General features: G+C 48.7%; 1 protein-coding gene across 6 annotated transcripts in view; it reads right to left on the bottom strand.

The window, feature by feature from the left end:
• Positions 1-25,863, bottom strand: part of TOX2 (TOX high mobility group box family member 2) — a 132,971-nt gene that overhangs the window by 76,790 nt on the left and 30,318 nt on the right. For 4 of the 6 annotated variants that reach the window (XM_077873253.1, XM_077873252.1, XM_077873250.1 and 1 more), the window contains exon 2: positions 4,281-4,346. The exons of 1 other annotated variant lie outside the window; for it this stretch is intronic. In XM_077873253.1, the coding sequence (XP_077729379.1) occupies positions 4,281-4,346 (66 nt within the window). Of the gene's footprint in view, positions 1-4,280; positions 4,347-12,789; positions 12,813-25,863 lie in introns of those variants that run through there. One more of the 6 variants, XM_077873256.1, reaches the window with a different exon arrangement.

Here is a 25,863-nt window from a genome sequence, read left to right as displayed (position 1 = left end):
CCATTTGACAGAAAGCTGACACAACTTGCAGAGGGTTATAGTGGACATCTGGCTGAGATGTGCAAGAGCTGGATTTGAACCCAAGTCTGCTGAACCCACAGCCTCGTTCCTTTCCTCTTCAGCCTTATCCTAGCAAGAAGGAGACTTCCCAGGGTGGCATAATCAGGAAATATTTTCCTTGTAACTCCTGGCCAGGGTCTGTTCTCAACAGGGGGAAGAGCTGATCTCTACAGGGCCCTCCCCTCCCAGAAGCTGCTGATGGGCCAGAAGCCATGCCTGAGGACTGCATCTTGGTCTCGGACCACCCCATAAGTCTGGTAAAAAAGAAACACAAGGTCCAGGGAAGGGGGAAAGGGGATACTGTATGAAAGCTAAGGCAGCCAGGCAGGTATTTTGTGGAAACTTGCAAAAACCAAACAACAAAGCATGCATTTGCAAAAGAAACTTTAAGCCCGTAACAGCTGGTTTGAAAGTTTTTAACAGGGAGCACCATTGGCTGATATATACCCAAAAGAACCTGTGTTCTACTGAAGTTTCTAAATAAAGAAGATGATGTTTCCAGAGAAGGTAACATTAAAGAGCAGGTTTTTAACATGATGAAATCCTATGTTCTGGAAGAAAACGTCTTCCAGAAAAGGCTTCCTGCTTACATTGAGAGCTTTGCATGTAATAGGTGCCCAACAGACATTTGTTGAACAAGTGAACCTTATATTTAACCGTATTTATAAAATGCATTTATGCCATGTAGGGCGTTTGTACTCTGGAGGCACCTGGGTGGCTCAGGCAGTTAAGCGTCTAACTTTTGATTTCAGCTCAGGTCTTGATCTCAGAGTTGTGAGTTCAAGCCCCACGCTGGGCTCCATGCTGGGCATGGAGCCTACATTACAAAAACAAAACAAAAACCCCCCACCAAACATAGAGTGTTTGTACTCTGAATCCTCTATCAGCAAGGAGGCCCTCATTTTGCCCAGGTGTTTCTGTCCAGTTCCCCAAGAACTGGGACAACACAATCCCTGCAGTTGGTGAGGCAGGACACCATGACAGGATGTTCATGAGCGTGTGTGTGTGTGTGTGTGTGTGTGTGTGTGTGTGTGTGTTCAAGCAAGCACTTCAGAGAAAAGACTGGAAGAAAACATTAAGAAGTAAGGATCCTGGAGCCCCATCCAGCCACTGGAGGCTGCACATCCAGGATAAGTCTGTTATTCTTCAGTAAAATCAGTATGAGCACTATTTTTCGTTCCCATGGGTGGCAGTTGAAGTTTATTAAAAGACCACGATACTTTGCAGCTCTTCCCATTGACAGTTGGGGTCTACTTCCCCATTCCTTGAATTTAGACTGGCTCTCTGACTTGCTTTGAGGACAGAATGTGCTGCAAGTACTCATATGCCAGTTCAAAGCCTAGACCTCAACAGGTCTTGCAGCTTCTGTTCTGACTACTCTGGGAACCCTTCTCCCACCACATGAACGATCTCAAGTTAGCCTGAGAGACATGAGAGACCATCTGGAAGAGAAGCAGGTCCCGACACCAACCAGCCCACAGCTGACCTGGCAGCTTACAGATGTCACTTACAGAGGTGCTAGCCATGAGCAGAAGAGCCCCCCCCCCCACCTGAACTCAACCAAACTGCCAACCCAAGGAATTATGAACTACATAAATATTTATTGTTTTAAGACACTAAGTTGAGTACTTGGGGTTTTTAAAAGATACTTATTTATTTACTTATTTATTTGAGAGAGAGAGAAAAAATGGGGGTGCAGAGGGAGAGAATCTCAAGCAGACTCTTTTCTGAACACAGAGCCCAATGTGGGGCTCAATTCCACAACTCTGAGATCATGACCTGAGCCCAAATCAAGAGCCCAACAACCAGATACAACGTATCGTCCAACCAACTGATCCATTCCAGTTTCCCTTGATATGCTTCTTATGCAGCAAAAGCCAACTGGGACCTTGTAAGAAGTCTAGATTGTAATTGCTAAATCTGTTCCCATCAAGGCTGGCTCATGCCCCCAGGTATACTTAGCTGCAGGGAATCCTGATGTTTTCTTTATAAAGTGCTAAGTTAGAGAGACTCTTGAGTGACAGCACAAGAGAGTTGAAGGGACCCTTGGGGAATCCAATTGCCTCATTTCACTGCCAGGGAAACTGAAGTCCAGAGAAGAGAAGGGGCCATATGACCCATTATGCAAATCTTTCCTAAGCACCTTTTACATGCCAGGCTTTGTAACATACTGGAGGACACAGCAGTGAACAAGAGACCAGATCCTGCTCTCATGGAGGTCACAGTCTAGTGTGGAAATTAGATACTAACCAAGTTGTCACACAGATATAAGCAGGCCACTTCAAACAGTGACAAATGCCATGAATCAAAAGGACACGGTGCCATGAAAGAGAATCACGGGGAAGGGACCTAATTTGGATCTCAAGGTTACCAAAGCTCTCTGAGAAACGGACATTTAGCTGAAGCAAGTCGGTGGCAGGCTTGGGTGGGAATGGAGTGCTCCACATACACCAAGGTAATGTGTGGAGCTCTGAGCCCCAGCTGTCCCCCTCCCTGGATGAGCCACTCAACATCCTCCAGACTCAGTTTCCCCATCTACAAAATGGGATCGATGGTAACCTACTACTTCTCAAGACTGGTGAAGATCAGCTGAAACAAGCACTGAGGAAAAGGCTTTGCAACTGTGAGGAGCCAGGCAGCAGGTGAGGGTGCTGCTGTGAACAGCTCATAGGGACCCTTACTTGCCCTGCGTCTCTCCAAAGGACTATGCTCCCCTGCCCAAGCCTGGAGCATACACAGAGCCCTGTGAGCTCCACTTCCCCTTCTCATGGGAGTATTGTGCCAACAGGCCCCATTCGTGTTTGAGCCATACTGACTCCACTGCGCCATGGTTCTGAGAGCCAAGGCTCGGCATGTTAACAAAATGCACTTTAAACATTGTGAAAGGGCTCAGATGAGATGCTCAGGAGGAAACTCTGGTCTTTTGAGACAACCACATTTCCAAGCTGATTATGGACAATTAAATGATTTCAGTGGTCTCTTCCAAAATGAGCATTTCCAGGACCTGGAGTCTTGCCCACCAGAGTGTCTCTCAGGCTGGCATGAGTCAGAGCCATGCAAAGGCAGCTTGGCAGCAACATCATGATACTCACACGATCACAGGTCAGAGAAGGGGCATGGACGGCATGGTGGCCCCAACATGAGCACCCCTGTAGTGGCAAAGGACGGGGGTGCAGTGCCCTGCAGCGGGCCTTGTGCACTGTACTGTGAACACAGTATCTTCCCTCACTGGCAGTGCGCCCCAGGGGCCACAGGCCCACGCCTTACTCATCTATGTCCACCACAGGACCTGTCACATAGGAGGGCACATAAATGTGTGTGAATGAACAGGGTTGTGATTCCCCAACTGGAAAATGTGGGTGCAGCCACCCAACTTGGGCTGCCACAACCTTCATGATGCACAGAGGATGGAGGTCAGCTCCGGGGCTTATCTTCCAGCTTCCCTCCAGTTCCCCAAGTCCCTGTGCACCCTGAACCACTGCCATCCTGCAGGCACCAACTCCTTACAGAACCATTCTCCAGGTTGCCAGAGCCTATGGTGAAGACCCTCCCCAGCATCCTGCCCTGCAGTGGAGGCTACTCCTGGCTGAAAGAAAGCTTAGCTTTTGGAGACCAGGCTCTCAGTGGAAATTCAGATTCCAGTTGGCTCCCAGAGGGCTAGGGAACAGGATAGCCTTGCCCAGGATGACTCAGTCTCTTTCACCACCTGGAAGGAGCACGCAGGAAGCCACTGCTCTCTTCCCTGTATGCCACATCCACAATCCCCACCCCACCCCCACTGGTACTAGACAGCTCTAGGTGGGCAGGAGAACTCTGCATGCCTTTGCATGGATGTGTGTACCTCCCTGTCAGTGTATATCCTATGGGTGCTATGTGGTGGCAAGAGGCACACAGGAGAGCATGTGACATCTCTCCTTGCTGCTGCTGAAAATTTCTCCTCTTGTGCATGGGGAATGGGGGCAACATATTTGGAGTTTTACCAAATTTTCAATGGTGCCCATTTTAAGTCAACCGTAGCCAGGTAGGTGATTTACAGAAAACACTATAGTCCCATTTGGATGTCTTTTTTAAAGGAGATACTTGATATTCTTGATCACCGTGAGAGAGGAGAGTCGTGGGCTGTGCCCCACTGCTCTGCACCATCCCAGGCCCGCCTTGAAGCACCTTAGCTCCAGCCAGCTCCAGGCTGGACCCCCACACAGGGAGGATGGAGCACCCACCTGGCTGGTCGATAGCAGCTCTGGGTTCCCGTCACTCATCCCCACGTAGGCACTGTCACCATCAAACTAGAACAGAGAAAGAGAGAGAAGCAGGTCTGAGTAAGATGTTTTCAAGAAGGCCCCAGGAGAAGCCTGAGGAGGTCAGAGTGCTGAATACACTGAGGAGAAAGGTCTGGGGGTGGCCTGGGAAGCAAAGCATGAGCCCAAGATGCCCAAATTGCATTTCAGCAGGATTCCCTCTAGGGTGAAAGGAGCAGCCCCTGTTCTGTGGCCCCCGTGGGCCTGGATTAGCACCATTAATCACAAGATGAAGAGAGGAAAAACCTTTCTGCCCTTTATCCTTTGTCCACAGATGTGGCAGGTGATCCTTGTCAGATACTGAGCTCCCCATTCCTGGAAGTATGCAAATATCTCTCTGGCCAAAATGATAGACTATCAGCTACAGCTGGAATTTCACATGATGGAGGGAGGCGGAGATCTTCAGACCCCTCAGGTCATGACACCTGCCCCAGACATGCCCTCCAGGTCTTAACCATCCTAAGAATCTTTGCTTCCGCACATTTGCCCCCTAGGCCATCCCTGGCCACAGGCAGTGAGGACTGTGGTAGAAACCATGCATAGAAACTACAATCCTGTGTTCTGACAAGCTGCCAACTCTGGATTCAGGAAGATCTCCCTGCAGGAGGAAGCAGGTGCCATAGGAGAAGTGTGGGCTTGGGGGCCACTGGCTTTTTCCCATGATGTGTATTATTGAGCTGGTGTCTGAACTTCTGAGGTTCCTCATCTGTTGAATGAGGATAATGACAGTGGTCCCCTCTCCATGAGGTATTGTACCAAACCATGTAAAGCATTTAGCTCATTTACAGTAAGTTCTCTTTCCTTGAAACAGGTGTCTTGGATCGGGTTCCTTAAATGCAGAGCCTGAGACCAGGACTCAAAGGCATGTGATTTTTCAGAAGTGCTCTTTAGGAAAATCTGTAAGGGAGAGAAGGAAGCAGGACAGGGCAGTGGAAGTAGCTAAGCAAAGACGTGGTCTCAGCTGGAGAGCCACTGCAGCCCGATTCCATGAGGAGCTGTGGGGCATGAACCACCCCGTGGAGTTCAGTCAGTCCCTGACTGTGGGCTCCCCTCAGGGGACAAGGGGAGGCATAACCTCTGAGCAGGGTGGCCCCCATCTGGCCAGGGACAGTTCCCCAGAGAACTGCATCAGCTGTGAGCCATTTGCAGCCAGTGCTCCTAGCAGATGGGAGATGGCTGTGTAGGCAAGGGATCTGGGAGGGGCCCCAATGGCAGTTGGCCATTTCATTTTAATTGAAATTTTAATTTTTTTATTAGGTTATATTCACATGGTCCAAAATTTCCAGAGCACAGAAAGCAACAGAGTGAGAAGTCTGTCCCACCTCACCTCCCAGCCAGCCATAGCTCCTCTCCGGAGGCTACCGCTGAGTCGACCAGCTTTATATCCTTTCAGAGATGGTCACATATATACATTTTTATAGTCGTTTCTTTCACATAAATGACAACATACTATACACCCTGTTTTGCACCTCATTTTTCTCCCAGCAACACATCTTGGGAAGTGTTTTATATCAGAATGTAATTCTGTCTTCCGGTACCTAGTATTCCACAGTATGGATGTAATAGATATATTTAACTAGTTGAGCTCACGGGCAATTGAGTTGTTTCTAGTCTTTCCCTATTTCAGCACTGTGTTGATGAATATGTTTGTACATCCATCATTCCGCATGGGTGTGAGTTTATCTGTGGGATTAGTTTGTATAATCGCTGGTCCAGACATGTGTGCATTTGTAGTTTTGCTAGGCATCGCCAAGCACCTTCATGGAGGTTGTAAAAATCCCCCCTCCCCATGATCATGCACGAGATGTCAGCTCATCCAGACCCTCTTCACTCAAAGAGGCTTTCCTCAACAACCAGCTCAGATGCCAGCCTCCTACCTCTGCGGGCCCACCACTACCATCCTTCCTGATTCCCCTGCCCAGCTCTACCTTGCTCTTTGTTCCATAAACCCTTTTACCTGCTAACATAGTATATCACTTACTTATTTTACCATGCTCACTGCTTATAGAGGATTTCCCTTGAGGCTCCTGGAGGACAGAGATCTCAATCTCTCTGCCTCCCAAACACCTAGAATAGTGCCTGGCACAAAGCAGATAATCAATAATTGCTTTTTGAATGAATGAATGAATGAATGAATGAAGCAAGCACGACACCATTCACATTATCTTTTACTAGGCCAGTCTTCCCATCAAGGCAATAATAGGATTAATGGCTATATCCAAATGCCTTGCCAGCAGAGGGATGGGATGAGTCCTTCAGTGACTGCTGGATTAACGAAAGAAAAGGTAGCACCATGCCTAGAGTCTGGGCACTGGCCCCGAAGGCAGGGGTCCATCCACCACATTGCACCTGAAGCTCATGTTTCAAGGCCCTGCTCAGAAACCACCTCCTCCAGGAGGCCTGCCATGCTCTTCACCTCCTCTGCCTATCCCTCTTACAACACAGACTGTCTCCACATCTGTCTCCTGCCCCAGAGCAACATGGAGGCTAGAACTGTGTCTTGGCCATCTCCAAACCTCCCACCACCTGGAAGAGGCTAGAATCAGAAGTGAGACTAGGAATGGGACAGGGTGGGGAGCTTAAACAAGAGCTCCTGGTTACTATCTGATGTGGCCATTTAATACTATGATAAAAATAAAACCTTTTTAAAAACCACACATAATTTATAAGTATGTTCTATAAGGAAGAATGACTAGAAATGGAGGAGGACTTAGTTTAACCAGGTATCTGAAGCATTTTATAAGGCAATAGTAATCAAATAGTATGGTATAGGTTAAAAATATAGGAACATGTATCAAAGAAGCAGAGGAAAGATGTTCCCCCAAAACCCATGTAACAGACCATTTATTAACTGCTGGCTAGAAGGGAAGCACCACAAAAGGAAGGACCCCTATCAGCTCTCCCCGCTGCACAGAGCAGGTACTCAACAAATATCTGGTGAATGAATGAATATGCCTGGCACTGAGTAAAATGCTTGCCATAAAAGATCTCATTTCATCCTCAAAACAACCCAGTGAAGCAGGTGTTATTTTCCCTGTTTAAAAGCAAGGAAACAGGTTGAGAGGATTAGCTGCTGCCCAAAATTGCACACATAGAGACAAGGCTGGGCTTCAGAGTGGGCTGCCTACTCCTTTGGTTTGGTCTCTCCCACTAGGCTGGAAGCTCCTTAAGAGTGGGGATCAAGGCTCTGCTGCACCCCACCCCACTACAGAACCAATCATTAGCCTGGGGCTGGCACATAATAGGTGTGTGGTAAATATGTGTTAGTGCTTCAGGGAGGGAGGCATTATCTGCGGTAAGCAGTGGGGGATGGCTCTGGGGATATGAGAGAAGAAAACTCTGGGTTGTTTTTTTTTTTTTAAGATTTTATTTATTTATTAGAGACACAGAGAGAGAGAGATTGAGAGAGAGAGAGGCAGAAACACAAGCAAAAGGAGAAGCAGGCTCCATGCAGGGAGCCTGACGTGGGACTCGATCCCAGGTCTCCAGGATCACACCCTGAGCTGAAGGCTGGAGCCAAACCGCTGAGCCACCGGGGCTGCCCAAACTCTGGGTTTTGATGTGTATACGCTGGGGGACACAAGGGAGTCGGTCAGTGGGACTCCCTGAGGTCACCAGAGCCTGCCTCTAGTGGGCTTATTCATTTATTCAAACAAGAAAAGCTGCCACATACTAGAATAAAGCTTGCTTCTTACTTTCAACGAAGACCTGAGAAGTTGGCAGAGGTTCCCAAGGCCAGGCTGGATCAGCCTCTGACTGGTTACTCCCAGGTGTCTTGCACGGTGCCCTGGGAGCACACTGGGCTTGGGACCTGGCCCCTCAGTGGCCATGAACCCGAGGTGGTAGTGGGGGTCTGCTCTCTGCCCTATCTCTGCCCAGGGTTCCACCATATGAGAGCCCTTGGGGGAAAGGAGGAGAAAGGATGACCCCAAGGGTCCCAGGCTTCTCCTGGTTTGGCCCCCAGGGTCCTAATGCCTGGGCTTACCTCCTCAGCTCTTTTGGGGAGGTTGCTTTCCAGTGGAAAGAACTTGTAAGGCAAAAGGAGAAGTCACAAAGCAAAGCAGGGCCACCTCCACCTCCGTGTGCACAACCAAGATCACAAATCCCCACGTCTATACCCACCACACAGCGAATGCTGACTGTATACATGGACACACATGTATATGACAGATGCAATGTGCCCAAGCATGGTGACCATATATACACCACAAACCAGTGGGGGACCGTGTCATACACAACACAGCATTCAACGACAGCACTTAGTCACACATGTACCACAACACAAAGGCATCCACAGCACAAACATGAGTGTGCACGTGTCATAGACCCTTCACATGACTACTATGCAATGTCTACAGCACGCACACATGGAAAGGAAGGGATGGACAGATGTGTATAAAAATATACCCCTCATCTGCAACTACATGAATAGAACTCACCTAAATGTGCCCACAATTGTGAATGGCCTGAGCATGTAGAGACATACACAAGAACTTAAATTCTGTGCATATTTCACATCATATTTGGATCAGTTCCTCAGCCCAAACTATTTTTTTTCACACCACACAACCTTCTGCATGCTTTAAAATCAGGGGGTAAAATGCAGGGGAGACAACAGCCTAAGAATTTCCACGAAATGCCAGGAGAACATCCTCTTACCACTGACTGGAATAGATTAATTTTCCCCATTTCATATTCTAATTATAATTCCTTTTCCCATCGCCATCTTCAGTCCTCATTACAGCTGGAAGATTGTTCTGCAAAAGCCAGACCTTCATCTTCTCTTCCCAAGAGTTTTGTCATGGAAATGAGTTTTGGAATCTGAAAGAACCCACATTTTTTGCAAATATCGAACGTGTGGGGATAACCCTTTCATGACGGCCACCGGGACTCTGCTCACAGAGGCTTCAGAAGGGTCTGTCTCTCCCTCGGTGCTGTGTAGTCCCCTTGGCAAGAGGGGCGACTGGGCCCCTATTCCAACAACCCTCTCAACTTAGGTCTTATCTTAATCTTTAAGGAAACTTAGCAAATAGGCAGCAAAGGTGAAAGGTGAGATGCCAGCTCCATCGGCATATGTCTTAGCTGATCTACACCTTGGTTTCCTCATTTCTACGACCCACAGAGTCACTGATCCATCACAGGTGTAAATTAAATATCCGTGGGAAGGTGAGTGAATAGATGGGTGGATGAGTCATAGATGGTATAGCTCAGCGCAGTCTCATGGAAATATAAATCAAGTCACAAATGCAAGCTATGTATGTCATTTTAAATTTTCTAGTGGCCACAGTTGAAAAAGCAGATATAAACAAGTCAAGTTAATTTTAATGACATATTTTATTTAACCCAATATTTTTAGCATATTATGATTGCAACATGTAATCAACAGAAAAATTGTGAATGAGATGGTTTACAGTCCTTTTTTTTTTTGATACTGTCTTTGAAATCTGGTGTGTATTTCACATTACAGCACATCTCTTACTTTAGACTTAGCCACACTTCAAGTGTTCAAAAGTCACATGTGGGTGGTGGTTGACATAGTGAATAGAAAAGGAAATCACTGTAATGGGTAATATGAGTGGATGCATGGTGGGTAGGTGCATGGGTGGGATGGATGGATGGATGGATGACTGGATGCATGGATGATAAATACGTGGGTAGGGAAGATAAGTAGTTTGGAGGAATGAATGGGATAGGTGGGCCAGTATATAGATAAACAGATGATGACTCAGTGATTAGATAGCAGATTTAGAAGATGGGTGGGTGGGATGGATAGGATGGCTGGGTGCGAATGAAGAGATAGGTGGATGAGAAGATGACTGCAATGGTGGGTGAGATAAACAGATGAGTGGGATCCCTGGGTTGATAGAGTGTGTTACATGGGTGAGTGGGATGGATAGGTGGGTGGATAATTATATCTGGTATTTCTTTCTCACTCTATTCACACTTTCCCTGGATAATGTCATGCCTTCTTAGGGTTATAACATGTCACTGACTCTCCAATGCTCATCTTCAACTAAGTTATGTCCAAATTCCAATGTATAGCTTCTCCCTGGATATCTGTTCCATGAGCATCCCAAATTCCACACATCCACACTGAACTCATGACATGTGCATGGACCTCTTCTTCCTCCAGTGGTCTACCATCATGGTAGAAGATGTCACCTTCTACACAGGACACAGGTAATACCTCCAGGATGACTCTGGATCCCGTTGCCCCTACATCCCCCTAATCCAAACACCCACAGAGGCTTTGTCCTCAGCTCCCCTTCCCCCAAGTCCATCCTCTACTGTGGCTATCACTAGTGATTCCTCAGTGCTCAGATCAAAACCCTGCAATGACACTACATCATTAGCCTTGGCATCCAGGACCCTCCATGACAACTAGCCCTGAGTCTCAGCTCCCATGTCATCCCTCAAGGTTGCAGGAGCCTCCAGTGCCCCTGCCTTTACACATACTGTCCCATCATCAGCCTGGAGGACCCTCTTTCCCCACTTTTCTACCCACTGAAATAGAACTGTCCCTGGGTCTTTTGTTCCTGGCTACGCAGTGCCCCCGTAGCAGTCTTGCCTGCTTCTGTACACCTGTATTCTTGGACCCAACCTTAAAACTTCCATCCCAAGTCGACCCTGGATTCAATTTAACTTCTACGTGTACTGTGATATACTGGGCTACAGTATGGATTCATGAATTAGAGTATTGATTCCACCAGTAACTAGTTGATTTGACCTTGGATTTAACCTATTATTGTTATTATGAACTAAACTCTTATCACCACATCAGCCACAACCCTCTCCATCAGAACCATAGGAAACATGGTCCTGATGGAGACAGTCACTGAGGCTGTCAGCTACCCCTTCAAATCTCTCCTCTCCCCCACATTGTTGACAGTATACCCATCCTGACCACTTTCCTTCTTCTGAAAAGGTGAAATATCTCAGTTCTGTCCATTCATCTTGACCCCACTCTTCTCATGTCTTCCCCTCATTCACTCTTACTCTCTGTCCTTAGGATCGAATTTCAATATGCAGAAGCAAAATAAACCAGTCCATTCCCTGGTATACCATGTACTAAACACTTACAATGCACCAAGGAATGCACCCCCAACCATTGGGAACTTATAATAAATAAAACTTGTCACAAGGCACAGAAACATAAAAGCAAAGGGATTCTGAGGTTACAGAGGGGGCAACAGTTGCTTACTGAACAATATCTAGAGAGTGTATACTATGTGCCCAACATCGTACTGACACAAGGTACACCATAATGATTATGACACAGTCCCTGCCCTCAAGGAGTGCCCAGTTCTATGGAGAAGCTTCAAGGAATAAAATGTTCCTATTCTCCACACCTGAGAGAGAAAGGCAGTTCACTGGCGATAGTCCTGAGATGGGAACAAGTAACTACAAAACCTGTTTGCAGCCCATCCCAATTGGTCAGTGACAGCTTTGCATTCACCCAGCCTAAGTGATCAATAACAGTCTAACTCCAATAGCCACATGTCCAGTCCCAGAACCTCCTGCTTCTCAAAGTCCCTCTACCCTAAGGGTCCATGCTTCCCCCCAAACCCACAAAGCTCAGCTCATGCTTGATTTGGAGAGACTAGCTTTGCAAAGTATAGCAATGAATTCAGCATTTCAGATATCAAATAATGGCTGCTTCTTTGACAAATGTGACAATGGCAGGAAAAATTATCACAGGGGAGTGGATGCAAAGAGGAGGGCCTCTTAAGAAAGGCTCCTGAAAAGGTAACTCGGGAGCCCCAGGATGGAGAACACACAGGAGTTGGCCAGGCAAAGAGCAGGGAACATGGTATCCAAGACTGCTACAAGCTCAGACCAGTGAGCACCTTCTGTATACCAGACCTCAGCCAAGAGCTGTGCCTGGACATCTCACTGGGACCCTCCCAGAAATCCCAACGTTACATGACTAGCCCCATTATAGAGATGAGCAAGGCAAGGCTCAGGGAGGCTGGAGAGCTTGCCCAAATCCATCCAGCCAGTTCTGAACCTGGCCTTGACTCCTGGTACCAAAGCAACAGTTGTTCTGTAGAATCTGCTTCCCTCTTCTCCTCCCTTGCCCAGAGACAAGATCAAAGACCAAGGATGCACAGCCCCCAGCACAGTCAGTGGCAGACACTGAGAACTGTACCTCACATACATCTAAAGAGGAAACAATCAAAGCAGCATACACTGCGCCTGCCTACCCCCACGTCGGGCCGTGAGAACACTCCTTCTGCACAGATAAAACACGGCTCAAAAGCTAGAAGCAGCGAATGTGGCAGCTACGCGCTGGGCCCTGCCGAGAGTGCGGTTTTCTGTGGCGGTGTCACAGAGAGATGCACATCAGGACCAGGGAGAGGCGGAGGAGGGGCAGAGAGGCACTGCGCAGATGGAAGGGGGCCAGGGACAGAGCTGTCAGGCACAAACGCACCTACAAGAGGACGGTGGTACGGTGGTCACCAACACTGGCTCTGATGCCAGGCTCCCTAGGTCCAAATCTCAGCCTTGCTTTTCAAGTGGTGTGACGTTCTAAGTTCCTATTTCTCAGTTTCCTCACCTGGAAAATGGAGAGGACTATCACTTAGTCACTTAGATTGAATAAGTTAATATTCAGAAAGTACTCAGAACATCTGGTACACAGCATGCACTCGATAATTGTTAGCTATTACTTATGTTATTATTGAATCCTCACAACAACCCTGAGAGGTCACTAGGTCACTGTAACTACCTCTCTTCCATAGGTGAGGAAACCGAGTGGGCCTGCATGCAAACCTCTGAGATCTTACACATGGGAAAGACCCCTGATGAGGTCTACCTGCCCCAATCTACCTGCCATCTATAATTTGAAATAAAATGGTAAATTAAAATCTTCATAAGAGTCCAAGTGAGAGAGGATTTTTCCCATGATGATGACTTTCGTGCTTTGTTCCTAAATATCCAATATCAATTTCTCTCCAAAAAGAGTTTTTCTCTTTATTGGTGCACCTGCTTTACTGGGCATAATGCACATTTTTCTTCTACCCGCTGAGAAATCCAACAGTATGATTGGCCCAGAGAGGTTAGGGGATCTGCCCAAGGTCATACAGCAAGGATGTGGCCAAGCTGAGTCTGCAGCCCAGGCTGCTGATCCCCCAAAGGCCTATACTGACCTCCCATCCCCACCATTTCCAAACTTTGTAAACCAGAGCAGGTGACCTCACAACTCTGCACCCAGAGCCTCATCTAGCAGTCAGAGGGAACAATGCCAGCCAGTGGGGCTGGGAGTAGGTCTTGTGAGTAAGCCCAGTGTTGTGGCTACTGCAGGACCCTCCTCCCCACTGCTGACAAGTGGGTGTGGATAGTACTGCCTGGTTTAGCCGTAAAATACTTTGAGACGTAGAGTGATCACTACAGCACCTATGGTGAAGTGCCACCAGGCACCTGCCTCCTCTAGGAAACAGGAGTCAGTGTCCCCATTTTACAGATGGGGAAGCAGAATCGTCTCAACTGGCTCCAACCATTCTCCTTCTAGACCTGTGCTGTCCAACATGGTAGCCATCAGCCACATTAGGCCACGGAGCACTGGAACACAGCTAGTCCAAATTAAGATGTGTATAAGTGTAAAATACACACTAGGTCTCAAAGACTTAGAATAACAGCAAAAGAATGTAAAATGCTTCATCAATATATTTATATTGATTACATGCCAAAGTGATACCATTTTGGATGTAGATATACATACATATAAATTTAACTAAAATATATTAGCAAAATTAATTTGACCTGTTTCTTTTTACTTTTTTAGATGTGGCTGCTAGAGAACTTAAAATTACATATGTGGTTTGCATTCCATTTCTACTGGACAGCACTGGTTGAGATGCAGTCCCGGGAAATAGAAGAATTCTCTGATAGATATGGGGAAACTGAGGCCCACAGAGGGGGAGTGACTTGTTTAAGGCAAGAGGCTGGTAAGGAGGCTCACCACTCATTCAATGAATGTTACTTGAGTTCTAGGTATTGGGATGAACAGAGAACAAAATGTGGAGGCATTTCCCAACCCAGGGGTGACATGGTGAGGATACGGTTGGTTCCTTACCGGCCAGGCCCCCATGGACCAGGGCAGCTGGACTCAGCACCAACCCTCATCTCCCCGCAGTGAGCTCTGATTACAGAGCTCAGGGAGTACAGAAAGGAAGACACACACTCCAGCCCAGAGCTCCCACTCCAGCCCAGAGCAGAACCACCTCAAAGACCCCTGGTGAATCCCACACAGGCCATTAGCCAGCTGCAGCGGCCAAGAGAGGCTGACGGGCAGGGTAGCCCAGTGCGCACAGCATGGCCTGGCAGGCCCGTGGCAGCTTACATACCGTCCGCACTACCACAGATTTATGGCAAAAATTATCCTCTCTCTCAGCTCCATTTAAAGCCATTTGGAGCTCGCTCCCATCCCCGATTATAAATCTAATTGCACATTCCAAACAGACAAGCGCTCATTAAGCTTTAATTATGCACATGTTGTTTTCAACAAACATTTTCATTTGGCCGCTGTGAGGGGGAATGTTTCCAAAGGGGCTGCAGACGCTGCCTGCGGCTGGAGGGAGCAGGCTGGGAAGTGGGTCAGGGTGTGGTCCAACGAGGCTGTCCAAGAGCAGGGCAAGGACCCCCGCAGGTCTGGATCGGACTCTGGTGGCCTTCCGCCGGGCTCCTGCGGCAGGAGATGTCAGCGTGAGTGCTCTCAGCTGGTCCCACCTGCACCCCTACTGTACCCACAGTGTCATCTCAGCTGGCACCAATGGGCCTCACCAGGGTGGGAGGAGGGAGGATAGGGACCTACATTCTCAGCTCAGAGCATAAGTCCTCCCCCACCAGGAGCTGGTGTCTTTAAAGCCTCCTGCTTGTCCCTGCTCCTACCCACCCCCCAAACTGCAGTGGAGTCGGCTTTCTCCAGCAGTGTTCCCTTCTCTCATCCGTTCACTCATTTACTCCACAACTATTTCCTGCACAGAGACCTGAACTGGCAAGGAGGGGCCAGAGTGGGTCAGGAAAGATGAGGCACTTGTCTGGTTCTGCCCAGGACCCTGTCCCTAGAGCCACATTCTGCCCACTGGGGAAAAGTCTTGGAAAGCATTTGTGAACCTGTCCCCAGCCAACCCAACTATCTTGGTGGCCTCCCGTCCCTCACTTGGGCTCCTCCCCTGCTCTGCCTTTCCAAGAGGTCTCAAACACCCATCCAGGTCTCAGCAGCTCTGCACTCCCCCCTCCTGCACCTCCGTCTCTTCCCTCTCTTTTTGTTTTTAATTTCTTTTTTTCTTCCCTCTCTTTGCAGTTACTTCCCACTCACTCCATGCTGCCTCCTCCAGGAAGCCCCCAATAGGACTAGCTGCCCCTCTGCTTGGGAGTACCATGAAAGCATTTATTGGACCATAACATCATACCCAACTGCTGCATGTCTGACTACTAAGACCAGCCTGTCCTACTATTTCCCCAAAGCACCATCTCCTCTGGGAGTGGGGGGAGGCCTCTGTGTACTGTGTGGCCTTCAACAACACCTTCCCCTCCCTGGGTCTCACTTTCCTCTTTTGTACATGAAGGGGTTTGAATGAGTGAGGCTCTCTGGGTCCTTTAGTCATTTGGTCAGGTGTTTGTTTGTTTGTTTTTTAAAGATTATTTATTTATTTATTTATTTATTTATTTAAAAAGAGAGAAAAAGCAGGGGGAGGGGAAAAGGGAGAGTGAGAGAGACACTCAAGCAGACTCTGGTGAGACTGGAGCCTGATGGGGAGCTCAATCCCACAACCCTGAGATCAAAACCTGAGTGAAACCAAGAGTCAGACTGGTTTCTGACTCTTAACTGACTGGGCCACCTAGGTGACCCTGGTTGGTCAGTTTTAAGTTTTATGGTCTGTCTCAAAACTATACCTTCCTCTTCCTACCAGAGGAGGGTCCTGAAATCACCAACCTCTCCCCCTGCAAATGTTCTGCCAGGACCCTACAGAGCAGGGGAAGTTTGCCAACATCTGTGGTGCACAAATGGTACACACCCAGAGATGGGGGGACAGGGATGGTGCAGAAACCCCAAGGCTGCTCCTCAAAAAGCTTCTGGAAACGCAAGCAAGTGAAATAAACGTGTTTTAAAATGGATGTCAAGATCCATTCAGCCCCTGGTGGCTACCTGTGGGCTTAGGGTTTAGGGCAGGGTCCTGGGAACAGGCTCTGAGAATGAAGGTTGGAGGTTCGCTGGGGGGCACCACAGGAAAGGCGGGAGGCAGGAGGGGCAGAGGGACAAGTTGAGCTGTGATGCTGTCACATCAGAGGCAGCAGCCTGTCCACAGGACAGCTCTGGAGCGATGTCCCAGACTGAGGCAAGGAGCCACCGCATTCTCAAGTGGACCCAGGCTGGACCCACTGGACCCGGGCTGCCCCGGGGGAGGGTGATAACCTCGGGAAAGGCCACCTTCCTCCACCAAAGGCAACCCCCAGAGAGGGCAACGGCAGCTAACGTTCTCAATAGCTGCCAGAATGAGTGTATCCGTTGAGGAGGGCTCTGGGTGACTCACGAGAGCATCCACTACCACTATCATCATTTATTCATTTTAGCTGATTTGTGCAACATTTACGCAGTGCTTGCACAAGCCAGGGACTCCTTTAATTGTAAAGTTTAGCTCGTATCATCTTCTCAACAACCCCGAGGTAAGTCACTACTACTCAGGCTCCCATTTTACAGATGAGGAAACTGAGGTTAAGTCAGGTTAAGCAGCTTGCCCAAGGCCACATAGCTGGTAGGGGGCAGAGTCAGGACTCAAACACCCAGGAAGTGCCCCTAGGGGGTCGCGGCTCTGACGCCCAGGCTTCTCCGAGTCTGGCTTGGCCCTGCTACCCCACGAAGGCCGGAGCTGTCCAATCCCAGCCGCTGCGGTCGGCCGTCCAGAGCCTCAGGGCGCCAGTACTGCCAGGATTCGTGCTTGACAATTATCTATCCTCCGCGGTTGGGAACGAGTCCCAAAACCGATCCTTGCCAAAGACAATTAACCAAAGGCCACATGAGCGTGCGTCGGGTGAGACTGTGGCACGGGGCGGGGGGCGGGGTGAGCGAGTGCCTGAGACAATGAGCAGCAGATGATTTGGGAGATATTTTCTCCCAGCGCTACAAAACAAGCCCTCAATCATGCCACAAAGGGCTTGCATTGTTGGAAGGGAAATATGTCAACGACAGCGTTCAATCGTGGGACGGTTAAAAAGAAAGTGGGGGGGGGGTGAGAAAAAAATCGTTTGAAATAGTAATTTGACCTAGAAAGATTTTCTAGGTCACCTGAACCTGGCATTTAGGCATCTAACCCCAAAACCTAACACAGACGAAGTACCAAATTCACTTCCTTCTGTCAGTACCAGATAACACAGGAAATGATATTTGTAAACACTGCTGCTATATTTTCAAGTGCTGTCTTAAAACCAGCCTTTGGACTGGGAAGCAGAGAGAAACCTGGCTCGGCGCAGCCCTGGAAGCCCGCAGACCGGGACTCGCTCATGCCCAGTGTGGCCCTTGGCCAAGACAAGGACAGGGCCGGTCAGATCCTCGGGCTCCTCCCCGTAAAACAGGAACGGGATGGACAGTCTGGGAGCGTCGCAGCGTGAGGGCACACCAAGCTGCTGCGCTAGGAAGGCTGGATTTCTACCCATCCTCACCCTTCTGCTCTTGACAATCAACCCCTATGCCCCAAGTCTGGGCTATCCCTGAGGACCCCGCAGGCACAGGGGCCAGGAAGGCAAAGAGGAATCTCTGTCCCAACAGACCTTAGCTCCCCAGAAATCAGAGACAGAGAGAGAGAGAGAGAGAGAGAGAGAGAGAGAGAGCAGCCTGCACTGAGGCACAGCACAGGCCAGTGAGTTCTTCTACTTCATCTTCATTTTAGAGCCACCCAGGTTAAGATAAGTCAGGGACCTCAAAGACCCTATCATTATCCCACGGAGGAAACTGAGGCCTGGGCTGGTAGATGACCCATAGCTGCTAACAACAGCATGCTGGGGGTGACGACCACCATTGGGTCCCCTGAGCCTGTGCCTCAAAAAGAAGCCAGACTTAGCCTGCTTGCCATCAAAGCTGAAGGTCACAGGGAGCATCCTGCCCTCCCCAATCCCTGACCCAAGTACCTACAATGTACCCAGCCATGTGCCAGACCCTGAGGACTGGACACACAAACAATCCCCAGGGAACCTTGGGATCCAGAGGGAATCCAGGTGCCAGCACCGATGACACCAGGGGTGACAAGGCAATGAGGTAGAAATAAACCAAGTGAGAGCAACTGATGCACACCTGTTAGGTAGAAGGACTAGAGTGAGCAAAGGCCAGGCAGCTGGGAGGGTTAAAAACCCCAGGGTGTGTGTGCATGAGTGGTCGGGGCGCATGTATGAATCAGTGCATTTATGGGGCTGTGCTGAGTGGGCACGAGGAATCAACATTCATCGAACAAAACAGGGAGGGTTTGCAGCAATATTCCTAAAAGAAGAGTAACTAGTGGAGGGGTGCCTAGTTTGGCCAGAGACTAAAACTTTCTGTGAAGCCAGCAACCAAAGGAGTATGATAGTGATGTCAAGGGAGAACTTTATTTTTTATTTTTTAAAAAGAACTTATTAAAAAATTTAAAAAGTAAAAAGAACTTATTTATTTATTCATGAGAGACACAGAGAGAGGCAGAGACATAGGCAGAGGGAGAAGCAGGCTCCTTGCGGGGAGCCTGATGTGAGACTCGATCCCAGGACCCTGGGATCATGACCTGAGTCAAAGGCAGACACTCAACTACTGAGCCACCCAGGCGTCCCTCAAGGGAGAACTTTAAATCAGTGCAGAGAAAGTGCAGAATTAGAGCCAACTCTGCATGAAAACATACGGTGAAGGAGGGCATTCACTATATGCCAGGTACCATGTCACATGATTTACACGGTATTTCCCTCAAGCTTTTGACGGAGATATGATCCTACTTTACACAGGAGAAAATTAATGGTACAATTCAAGCAACTGTTCAAAGGTCACACAGCTAGAAAGTGGCAAAGCCAAAATCTTAGCTCTGCCAAGGTTCACCCTGATAACAACTATTCTGTCTCTCCTTTTTGAAACAAAGAGACAAAAGTACAATTATTTAAAACCAGAATGGGGATAATAGGGTTATCCTGTTCCTATTTAGGAACACTTAACTAGATACTCACTGCAAGCCACCCACCAAAATGTACTCTAAACAGATTAAAGAGTTAAGTATAAAAAATCATGTTATAGGGAAATATCAGAAAAACAGAACAGAATGTTTATCAGATCTATGGCAGCAGGATAACTTCCTCAGCCCTTGAAGCAATCACAGAGGAAGGGAGATTGACAGATTCAAATATATATGCATTAATATCTTCTGTAGAAGGAAGCATAATAAAACCAAAATGAAAAGGACATCAGACTAAGAAAATATCAGCACCAACTATGAGACAGTTAATATATACGGTGTAGAAACATTTCAGTCAAATTAAAGAGACAGCAAGATACCGATAGACAAAAGGACACAGGACACAAACAGGAAAGTCACGCAAGAGGCAATCTACCAAGAAACAAATATACAGGCAAAATGTACACTTGAGTTGATGACGGGAGGAATGTATGTGAACCACACCTACTGTAAGGAAAGGGGTATTTCACGCCACTGCTGACAAGGAAAACCGTTTCCAGCCTACTGGAAAGCAATATGGCAGCCACTCCCAAGGCAGCCAGCCAGCTTGAAGCAGAGTAGATGGAAAACCCAAGACCCTGTCTCCTGCCTCAGCAGTCACCCCCTCACCACACTGCCCATCCTGTCGCAAGTGCACCCCGTCTTGCTTAAAATGGTCTTCTGTTCTGAGTGCTGGCAATGGTGCCAGCAATGGGTGGGACATGGTCTTCATCCTCCTGAGCTTGTGGTGTAGTGAGGGGGGCAGGACCAGGAATTATAACATGGGTGATGAGCGTACTGGGAGCCAGAGTTCGTGGGAGCCTACAGAAGGGCCACTGTAAAAAGACTTCACAGAGGAGAAGGCTTCTAAACAGACCTACCAGCAGGATGAGCATAATAGGCCAGGGATGAGAAAAGGCACCAGATGGAAGGGAGAGAGCATAAGAACAGCACTCTTCAAGACTGGGGGTGCTGGAGACGGGGCGCATTCACTGAGCAGGGAGGTAGCCAGAGCTGGAATGCAAGGCAAACAGGACCTTATCATGTGATGGGTTTCCAGGGCTATACGAGGGAGCTGAAGCCCAGAGTGCGAGCTGCGTTTTAGAAGCTGGCCTCTGGCTTCGGGACAGGGAATGGGTTGGAAAAGGTAAGTATGAAGCCTGTCCAGGAAGCCAGGCAGATGCCACTGTGATGATTGGCAGGGGGGACCAGGAAGCAGGACTCTGAGCAGAGCCTGGGGAGAGAAGAAACATTTGATAAGGTAATAATAAGTAAGCCAATGTGGCAGTGATTCAAAAAGAGACATTTTATGTTGATGGCTAGAAAGGGAAGCGGGGCTCGAGCCAGAATAAAATCCCAGTGTGTTTTCCATACAGAACCAAGAGTCTCAGAGATGAATGAAAACTGCCAAGAGCAAGGGATCACCCAGGAGTCAGAAAGGGGGTGACTCACCCAGTTCACAAACCCTAATTTCCTCTCCTTGGTCACACACTTCCTTCTGATTTCTTTTTCTGATGATTCATAAGAAAAAAATTTCCCCTTTTAAATTCAAACCAGAAATGCTTGAGCACCTGAGTTCACCCTGCCCAAACCATAACCTCTGCCCCGAGCAAACAAAACCCAACCTAACCCCAGGCAGCCAGAGACACTGGCTGCCAAGAAACCGAGAGGAAACAAGAGGTTTCTGGCTCTGTGAGAGCTGTCAGAGGCCCCCCAACCCTCCCATGCCCCAAGAGGGCTTTAGTGCCAGCTCACATACACAGGGGCAATCCTCTTAGCCAGAACTCATGAGATTTCAGAATTCAGAATCTGTTTGGATCTCTGTGTGAGAATCCCACAAATTACATTGTGCCTTTGGTAGGGGGTCCAGAGCAACCCCTGCAGTAAAACACATTCATATTTCTTCATTGAATCCTATGAATATTCACACAAGTGGGTTAAGCAAAAATTACAAAGAGCTTCGTGTCAGTTCAGATCAGGTTCTGTGGCCAAATGAGTTTGTGGCATATTCACAAACCGACATTTGGTGACGAGCTTTTTGGATTTCAGATAAGGGAGTTTAGAGCTGAATCAAGCACTGAGCACAAGGTGGTAGGCCCCTGCTGAGAGACCATCCCTCTGTGTGCCCATTTTACAGAGGAGCAAAGTGAGAAAGGTAAAGGAAACTGTTCTGGGTCTCACAGCTATTAGGTGGCTGAGCTGGGACTTAAGCCCAACCCTGACATCTCTCCACGTGTATTCAGATTCTCTAGGCAGCTGAAATGCCAGACAGAGCATTTAGCATTATGGGGAATGTGGGTGGCACTGGGAGTGGGGTCAAGACCAGGTGGGGCAGGAATCATGATGCTCCTCCTCAGGGCAGGGGAGGCTGGTGTTTGTCTCCTCACACAGGCCCAGGAACATGCAGCCATCCAAGGCCACAGAGGCCCAGAGCTCTCCGCATCCTCTGCAGACACAGTCCCAGGCCCAGAGACCTCAGAGCCCACTGGGGGAGGCAGGCACCAAACATGCAAACACACAAACATGGCTACAGTTGTGATAAACGCTGTGAAGTACACAAGGGAACTACAGAGATAAAAGGTGGAGAGGAAGGACTCAAAAAGATCTCTCTCTAGAGGTGATAGTTAAATTGGGGGATCCCTGCGGGGGAGAAGGAGCCTACCACAAAGAAAGCCCTATGGGCAGAGGGATTACCAAGCGCAAAGTCCCTGGGGTCAGCAAGCAGAAAACTGCCACATGGGAGAGAAATAATGTGGCTAGAACACAGAGTAGGGACAAGGTTGAGACCAGAGTGGTCGGCAGGGGCCCAAGCATGTGAAACCCTGGGACCATAGTAGACATACGGATTTTATCCCAGATGGGAAGCTGTTGGCAAGTTCTTGCAAAGGAGTAACAGGTTCTGATTTACATTTTAGAAGATGACTCAGGCTTTCACATGGAGGATGGATTCTGTGGGACTCCTGTCCATGACTTTCAATTTTCTCATCTACATAATGGGTTCATGAGAAGCCTTATAAAAAGGACAAGCAAGGGTGAATGGCATATGGCTGACTTAGAACAAAGACTAGATTTTCCCACCTAATCACAAAGCAGGAGAAGCCAGTCCTAAATCATCCCGATTAAAATCCTTCAAAGGCTCCTAACCTCTTTCTCTTGGTTCCCTGGTCCTGTATGACCTGATTCCTGCCACTCTGTCCAGCCCCATCCCTCGTCATCTCCCACTGGACCTCTCCTCTCCTGCCAGCTGAACCACTCCCAGAATGTGCCAAGGCCCTTTCCCCAGAGCACTAGTCTTGCTAGTCCTGCTAGCACTAGTCCCACTGGTCCTGCTTCATCTCCCCTTCCTTTCTACAAACATTTGATGAGCACCTACCCTGGGCCAGTCCTGTTTTGAACACTGAGAGCCTCAAAAAAGTGGCTGAGGACCCCTGTGTGAGCACACATGTGTGTTCATGCATGTGTGTGCGCATGTAAAACAAGAATCCAAACACATCCAGCCTGACCCTCTTCTAATTGCTGGACTGGTTCTTATCCCCTCATGCATGCATTCATTTCCTGAAAGGATATTTATTAATTACCTAATAAATTAATTAGTTTATTAGGGGAAGAGACTAAGCCAGGCAAGTATGGGGAAGGGGGGGGAAGGTGGAGAAACTTCCCGTGTAAAGGCCCTAAGGTGGGGCTAGGAGGGTGAAGACCAGTAGGGTGGGCAGAGCGAGCAAGGAGGTAGGGGGGTGGAAGAGAAACCAGAGAAGCAACAGAGGATGGAGTATCCCCCACAGATGGCACTGAGATTACTCTTCCCCAGAGAGAGGAAGCCAGCACTTTTTCCACAGCCTTATCTGATAGTTGTGGTCAGAGGAGCCAGTAAGGGCAGGCGTGAGGGCTGCAACAGCTCAACACATCCGAGGAGCCTCAGTGGGGCCTCAGAGCAGCTGACATCCGCTTGGCCTGCGGCTTCTTCCTGTGGCTTCTGCAACTCAGGTTGCCCCAATGGGTGCTATTTTTGCTTCCGTTTGAGGTTCTGTGCACAGTACTGGGGGCCGCTGGGTCTGGCCCCTCTTTGGGTTTGCTCTGCTCAGAGTAAAGTAGAGGAGCCACTGAAATGTTCCAAGTGTCTTTGGGGACATTTACTGTCCAGCAGGTGTGAAAGAAGGGGAGATGGGTTTTATGTGTCCTCTTGTCCGTCCTCGTGACCCTCAAAGATCAGAGAGGTTAGATGGTTTATCCAGGGTAACACAGCCAAACCAAACCACAGGCTGAGGATTCTAATCCAGTCTGTCTGAAGGCCCTTAAATTTGCAAGGAGTTATTTGCATCTGCACGTAAATTACTGTTTTTCAAGCAGCTACTCTGTGCTATATGTCCTTCCAGAGAGCATGAGGATAAAGGTGCATCAGACCCTGCATCAGTCCCGCAGAGCATCACAGCACTGATGGGCTGGGTACAGGGAAGGGTCCCTGGCCCACACTGTTGGGGGTGGGAGGAGTGCGGGATCAGAGCAGGCTTCTGGAAAGCAGTGATGTCACAACTCTGTCTGCAAGAATGAGCAGGAGTTCAAGGGGGAAAGGAAACATTCTGGACAAAAAGGTCTGCATGTATAAAATCCAGAAGCACCACAGCTTGGTTAGTGGGGGAGGGGGCTTCAGGAAGCTGCTCAGCCGTGATGATTCCGCCTGGGAGGAAGGAGGCAGAAGCTAGCTTGCTGAATGCAAAAAATGAGATCAGACAGGTGCCCCAGCCCCCCAAGTGGCCACATTAAGGGTATCAGAACAGATCCAACAGGCTACAAGCAACCATCCAACAAAAGGCTTTCAGCAGGGGAGTGGCTCACAGAGAACTTGCCAGCTGTGTGTGGAGAGCAAACTCTACAAGGAAGGTGGAGACAAGGAGGCCTGAGCAGAGGCTCCTGTATCACCCAGGCGATCACCCAGGTACTAGTGAAGTGGGGAGGTGGGGTTGTACCCTGCAGGTGCAACCGTCAGGGAGTGAGGCAGAGAGAAGAGCCAGGGATGATATAAGCCAAGGAGTGGATAGTCACTGTGTTTACCAAGATGGGCATGACTAGGGAGGGTGTGTCTCGGGGTGGGGGCGGATGAGTCAAGACAAGGACCATTTAGAGCCACTGTCTCCTTGAGATGAAGCTTCTGGGGCAAAGATGTGCAAACCAAAGTGGCTTTTCTATACCACTGCCCCATTCATAAAAGGCTGCTGTTCCCATGGCCTCAATTGTTTCACACAGCAAGGTAGACCCAGAGAAGGTGAGTACATTGCCTAATGTCTCAGCCAAAAATCAAGAGAGGGAAGCCTGCAAATCCAGGCCCACCTGATTCCTGTATCAATGCCCATTTTGACAGATACTCAAAAGCAGGAGGTCCCCACCCCCACCCCCGCCACCCCATCCCAGGGCTGGGGGAAGCTGGAGAAATTACTTCCCATCTATGATATTTCAGGGCTTCAGCTGTGATCCACACATGTGAACACTTGCCAGGCCTCGTGGCTGGACCGAGACAGAGACTCCTGGACAGCCCTTGGGCCTCCTGCAATCACAGCAGGTGCCACAGAGGGAGGCCCAGCTATGCCCGAGATGCCTCCTCAGGAAACCTTGCATCCCTGCCTCTGCTCCCAATTTCATTAATTACTGGCTTGAGAATGCAGGAGGCAGCAGGAGGGAGAGAGTCATCACGGGTGCCACTAATCCCAGAAAGGAAATTAATTTCAAACATGAAGCTCATCCTTCACTGGAAGTTCCACATACGGCTCCAATTTCCAACATGGAATAGAACAGTAGGAGTTGGTAGGACCAGCCTATTTTTCTAAGGGAATCAGAGACCAAAAGAAGGCAAAGAACTTATCAATGATCGCAAAGTGATTACACAGGAGGATATAAACATATAACTCTGACTTCCCACTCCCTGGGCACCTTCATCCTCTCCATAAATATTCATCAGGCATCTGCTGTGTTTCAAACTCTATGTGCCAGCAGATATACTGGGCTCCAGTCAAAGGCTTCCACGGTCCTTCCCCAAGAGGGGTATTTTTATTTACTGAGCACCAACACAGTGCTTTATAGATCTAGTCCCATTTAATTCCAATAATCTGCCATTTTATAGATAAGGAAACTGGCTCAGAGAGGTAAAGCGACCTGCCAGAGACCACACAGCAAACACAAAGCAGAGCCAGGGCTCAAAGCCAAGTCTTAAATCTGGGCTCAGCTCCTGTTCCCCAGGTCCAGAGAGTGTTCAGAGGTAGTGATATTTCAGCCACACTCTCCCTTCTAAAACCATTCCCACCTCCCTTCCAAAGCCTTTCTTTCACCCTGGGCTCTCAGCTGGCACTGGT

The sequence above is a fragment of the Canis aureus genome, chromosome 26 (assembly GCF_053574225.1).
Source record: "Canis aureus isolate CA01 chromosome 26, VMU_Caureus_v.1.0, whole genome shotgun sequence".
Classification (NCBI taxonomy): domain Eukaryota; kingdom Metazoa; phylum Chordata; class Mammalia; order Carnivora; family Canidae; genus Canis; species Canis aureus.
This window is presented reverse-complemented; position numbering and strand designations above follow the sequence as displayed.